Source organism: Gekko japonicus, unplaced genomic scaffold (genome assembly GCF_001447785.1).
Source record: "Gekko japonicus isolate JY-2015 unplaced genomic scaffold, Gekko_japonicus_V1.1 scaffold1462, whole genome shotgun sequence".
Classification (NCBI taxonomy): domain Eukaryota; kingdom Metazoa; phylum Chordata; class Lepidosauria; order Squamata; family Gekkonidae; genus Gekko; species Gekko japonicus.
This window is the reverse complement of record NW_015169821.1, coordinates 248,933-254,823: the sequence shown is the minus strand read 5'-3', so window position 1 is coordinate 254,823 and position 5,891 is coordinate 248,933. Positions and strand designations below refer to the sequence as shown.

General features: G+C 42.0%; 1 protein-coding gene across 1 annotated transcript in view; it reads left to right on the top strand.

The window, feature by feature from the left end:
- Window positions 1-5,891, top strand: part of CDK7 (cyclin-dependent kinase 7) — a 21,920-nt gene that overhangs the window by 3,905 nt on the left and 12,124 nt on the right. Inside the window, exons 6-8 of the mRNA XM_015417210.1 lie at window positions 151-219; window positions 1,402-1,512; window positions 2,876-2,994. Coding sequence (XP_015272696.1) covers window positions 151-219; window positions 1,402-1,512; window positions 2,876-2,994 — 299 coding nt within the window. The remainder of the gene's footprint in view (window positions 1-150; window positions 220-1,401; window positions 1,513-2,875; window positions 2,995-5,891) is intronic.

Here is a 5,891-nt window from a genome sequence, read left to right as displayed (position 1 = left end):
AGGTATCACGTTGAACCATAATTAAGTGTGCTTAGAGTGTAAAAAGTGAGCCCAAGTGTTTAAAACCAGGCAGGTTTCACAACAGTTTGTAAAGCTTATATTATAGAACCTGAGCGTTAAAGTAACTGAACAATTTTTCTTATCTTTCAGCTTCTAGATGCATTTGGACACAAATCTAACATCAGTTTAGTGTTTGATTTTATGGAAACAGATTTAGAGGTAAGGTTGCTCAAACCACGACTAATTTACTGGCTTCTTAAATCTGGACATGTGCACACACAGAGTGACTTGGACAGTACTAAGCCTGTTCTCTTGTTTTAAATACCGCAGCTAAAAATTATGGGAGGAAAATATGTTGTCGAAGGCTTTCACAGCCGGAGTTCATTAGTTGTTGTAGATTTTCTGGGTTGTATGGCCGTGGTCTTGGCATTGTAGGACCTGACAGAAGAGACCCCCTCACTTCTGCGGGAGTACACCACATACCCTGCAGTTGTGGACAGGTTTACATCAGGACCACACAGCGTAGCATTCAGACAAGAATAAAAGCACATGAAAGACACTGCAGACTGGGCCAACATGAAAAATCAGCAGTTGCTGAACATAGCCTAACTCAAACAGGATGCAGTATCTTATTCCAAGACTGGACAACACATCCAATAACCATATCAGATTACACAGGGAAGCCACTGAAATTCATAAACAAGATTTGGATGATTTGTTAAGGACCCATGGAATAACTGAGGCATGTGTGAAAGCTAGCCTTTAATGAGTTCTGCGTGGCTGCAAGAGGAAAGAAGTGTACAGCCAATCACAGGGAAGCCACTGAAATTCATAAACAAGATTTGGATGATTTGTTAAGGACCCATGGAATAACTGAGGCATGTGTGAAAGCTAGCCTTTAATGAGTTCTGCGTGGCTGCAAGAGGAAAGAAGTGTACAGCCAAAGTAGTTCAATAACTGCTCTCTGAAGCCAATGCAAGCTGAAACTGAGTGGTTGTAATTGATAACGCTCCGCAACTGAGTTAGAGAGAGAAAATGAGCACACATTTTCATAGAGAAGCTGAACCATATAAAGTTGCCCTAATACACATTGCATTTATCATTTGTGTATATATAGTGGAATGTCTATGTAATGTGGAGCTTTGCAGAGTAATGTCTCCCATGGAGAATATAAATATGTGATTGATGATGCCTGCATATTCCATAACCACTTTTTGATTTCAGTATACAAAGGGCTTTGCAATTTTGAAAGAGGTGTGCATCAGAGGGAGTGGCTCTCCCGTGAGTTTCAGCTGTGTAGAGTGAACGTGTCACTGGGCAACTGCATGTTTTAAGATAACTTCGTATTTCTTTAGAACTAAGTAATGCAGTTTTTAAAAATCATTTTGTATTGGTTTGCAGGTTATAATAAAAGACACCAGTCTTGTGTTGACACCCTCTCACATCAAAGCATACATGCTGATGACGCTACAGGGTTTAGAATATTTACATGATCACTGGATTCTTCATAGGGTAAGTCTCGACACAAACAAAACGAATGGTTCCTATGCAAGGAAAGAATTGCTCACGTGCAGGGTGTTGGGGCCAACATTTGATGGTGCCAAAAAAAGAAGCCGTAATTCCAAGTTTAAGGAAAGCCCTGAGTCCTCTCTTGAGCCTGTGAACACACTGCTATAAAAAGTAGAACAAACTATGGTGCGTTCAGTTCTTAAGAGTTCGAAATATCATTTTTCAATATAGTTTTTGGTTTTTAACAATCTTAATTCTATATTTAGTCTTTGTGATTGTTTCTGGTTGTCCTAACCTGGTGGGACGGCTATCACATTATGAGTAGCAGTTTTCTGAAGGGTAGTGCTGATGGGTTGGATCCTACTAAACTGCTCGTGGAAGTGGATCTTCTTTCACCTTCCCCTTCTCACAGCAGTTTTCCCCCACCCCTGCCCCGGCGCTGTGGGCCAAACAGCTATACACTACAGTGAGGTGGTGGACCTCAGTGCAATCATCCTTCCTGCCTCAATGCACTTTCCACTGCTGTAAACACATTAATGTCACTGTCTACCTGTCGAGAAGAAGAACTTTCTTGTGTGGCTAGCACATGAGACACCTCTGGAGAGGACACAATAGAGGTTTATAAAATTATGCACAGGATAGGGACAGTGGACAGAGAGAACTTTTTCTTCCTATCCGAAAATACTTGTTGGGGCGTCCAAAGAAGCTGTTGGGCAATAGGTTCAGGACAGACAAAAGGAAGTACTTCTTTACACAATGAGTTATTAAAATGTGGAATTCACTGCCAGAGGATGTAGTGATGGCCACGAGTATTTAAAAGGGATTAGACAGATTCATGGAGGGTAGGTCTGTCAGTGTCTACTAGCCATAGTGATTAAAGAGAACCTCCCCGTTCAGAGGCAGTAAATTTCTGAATACTAGTTTGAGGAGGCAACATCATGGGAAGGCCTTGCGCTCTATGCCCTTTTTTGGCCTTTCATGGCAACTGGCTGGCTACTGTGTGAGATGAAACCGGGTGCTGGACTAGATGGAACACTGGTCTGATCCAGCACAGTGCTTCTTATGATGCCAAACAATGTACTGATGAAGTGGTCTGTATGTTTCATCCTAAGCTCTTATCTGCTGATAGGGCAAGTTTGAGGCCCTGGTCTTGAAAAACTGCTTCTTGCTTTCAAACATGAAGGCTAAAGCCTGATTTTAAATTACTCATTGTAGCTGGCACCTCAGTCTTGCGTGAATTTACTTACAAGTTACTGGCTGTTTTTAGTAAAGAATATTCCTGTTAAAGGTTACATCTTGATTGCCTGTTTAAAAGGAAAAAAATGGAAGGGAAGGTGTTTAATCTCAGCTTTCTCTCTTCTTTAAGGATCTTAAACCAAACAATTTGCTGCTAGATGAAAATGGAGTTTTGAAATTGGCTGATTTTGGTTTGGCAAAATCTTTTGGAAGTCCAAATAGAGTTTACACGCATCAAGTAGTAACAAGGTAAGAAAAAGATCCTGTTAGCGTGAACATGCATAACGTACCTACAAACCATGTTTGTTTTAATTTGCAGTAAAATAGTTAAAATGGATAATGGTGTTTATGGAAGTTGTGCTGTAATTTAAAGTGTGTGTATAAACATATATGCAGGGCTCAGCTTCTTGCAGTGATGCTGTTCAGCACACAGATCTGAAATATTTATTTATTTATTTATTGAGATCCCCCCCACAGAGCGGGCTCAGGGCGGCTTACAAGGGGCAAAGCAAAAAATAAAAACATTAATAACAGTTTAAAAACAAGATGGTCTCCAGATACATGCCAGATAGTAAACAGACAGTTGATGATGTTAACCTATAGCCTATCCCAACCAGCTAAATCCAGAGGTATCGGTCACGCAGAAATTGTGGCGGATCTTCCCGGGCCATCCTTAACCCCGATGTTGTCCACCACATTAGAGACAAGATCACTATGATGTAGCCTCGGCTGCAGGTTTGCTGGACTTTTTCCTCCTTGGGTTGGCTTCCTGGCTTGAGAGTCATAAGACAAATTGGGGCTCTTTCCAGGTGATTGTCCAAAGACAGCACAGTTTCTGATTTTGGTTTGGGTGTGTGTGTGTTAAACCGGAATTCTACCTTGCCCCAGTGTACCACACAGAATCAGTAAGGAACACAAACTCAGCACTTCAACCAAAACAAACTAAAATTTGTATTGAGACAACAGTATTCAGTTATGCACAGCAAAGAAATGCAGGAGCCATCAAGACTCTGATCTGATTCAGCATGCAGGATGAAAGGCAGAGCCACTGACTGCATAGACCGTTGCCTAAATGCTGAGTACGATGGAGCCTCATACAGTGGTAAGAAAAAGATGAAGGATTGGATTCAGCAACCCAACAGTGTAGGGTATTGATGGTTGCAGATTTTTCCTGCTTTCTCTTCCCACCCAGCAGCCATATCCAACCCCAGGAAAGTGGACTCCTGGGATCATGTGAACTTCATATGTTGGTGAGTGGAAGTGAGGGGGAAGGGGGCAAAATTGCCCTTCCTGCTTCTTCCTTCCAGCAGCATCAGGGGAAAAGCACGGAAGACGTGTCCCTCAGACAACCTAAGCTGTACCCGTTAACATTTTTCCTTGGTTACAGAGTAGTTTTCTAACTTCCATTTTCCCTTTTCACCTCATTTTAATCCAAGGCACAATACAGCCAGCATTCTCCCTTAAACAAAACCCCCATGCATTACTTGGCTCAGATCCTTGGCCTTGTCATGGCTGTGCCACAGCCTTGGTAGCTGTCTTCATCCATGTTATCGGCCAGGCTCCCTGACACAGTTCTCAGGGGCTTTCAGAGCACTTCTGGATGGATCCACTGAACAGGATCCATTGTGTTCTTCATAGCTGAACTTGGAATAGACCAACTCAAGACTCTTCAGGGTTTTGGCAGGCCCAGATTAACAGAAGGAAATACAAGCTGTAGTTTGCCAATTCTGAAAGCTAGGTAGATATATTCAAATCCAGTGGCAAATTCTGGATAGGTCTAAAACAGGAGTTGAAAGCAAAGTTGTATGCAAGGAGGAAGGAAAGTGGGGCTTTTCCATTACACTAACCTATATTGGAGTTTGTAAGCCATGAGACTGCATCCTATTGGGGAGGATATGTAGCCCAAAACCAATGGGTTTACGGCCATAAGGGTGGTGGTCCTCCCTTTGCAAACTCATACCCTGTGATACTAATGCACTGCTCTGTCTGTATACCTGTGGCTATATGACTAGTATGCCCTTCCAAGCACAGTGTAGATCTCTGATGATTGCTTATAACAACATCAAATAAAGCTCCAAAACAGTGCTCCCTCTAAGTCACGGAGTCTTGTGAGCGAAATTTCTGCGTTGTGAGCTACAGGCATTAAAGTTGTGAGCGAGCGATTTGGCTACTGCATGAATTAGTCTGCTCTGGAGCCATCCTTCCTGAGCCCAGACAAAAATGTGTGAGCCGGAGGCTAAAAAACTGTGAGCTAGCTCACACTAACTCAGCTTAGAGGGAACACTGCTCCAAAATATTCCAATTCTTAAGCTATTCTGATTATTTAAATATACTATACAAAGCAATTAGTACACAGACAGGTTAAGAATTTGAAGGACAACCCGGAAAATCTACAGCAACTAATTTGAAGGAAACTTTACAGTCAGAAGAACATAAGAGACGCCAATGTTGGATCAGGCCAAAGGCCCATTGTGACGACCTCTTATCTGGGGAGGTCTGGTTTGCCTTTAAAAGTTCTTATGTTTTTACTCTATAGGGTATTTTCGCCGCCACCAGGGAAATTTAAGGCTTTCCCAGCCTCTTACTATAATATATTTCTTCTTCTGGTTTGGTAATGTGGCCAGGGTCTAGGCATTCATGAAGGACTATGTGTTATTTCCTGAGGAATTTCGTTCAGAACTGTTATCTTAAATAAAAGTAGATTTATTTGCTGTTTCACACACTTTTCTCTTCACTGACAGGGCTCTGGGCATGTCACTATGTAACAATAGTTTCCTTTAGCCATATATGGTCACTGTTTCTTTATGCTTTAACTTTTCTTAACACACACCAGACTTCTCTCTTATGTTTCACACAGGAACCGTCTCACACAGAGACCTCAGGACAAAACTAATATATTAACTGCTTTTGTACAGCACTCTCTGCTGTCTGACTAACTGTTTTACTCCGAACTAAGCAACCCACACAGGGAAGCCTCTTCTTATCTGTTTAACTGTACTGTCTAACTGTATCTCCACTCTGTAACTCAGAACTCTCTAACTGTCATCCTTAACTGTAACTCTTGACTGACATATCCGTTCATCCACACAGCATTCATTCCAAAACCCCTCCCCCTCTCTGTCACTCACCAATCATACAACTTGCCT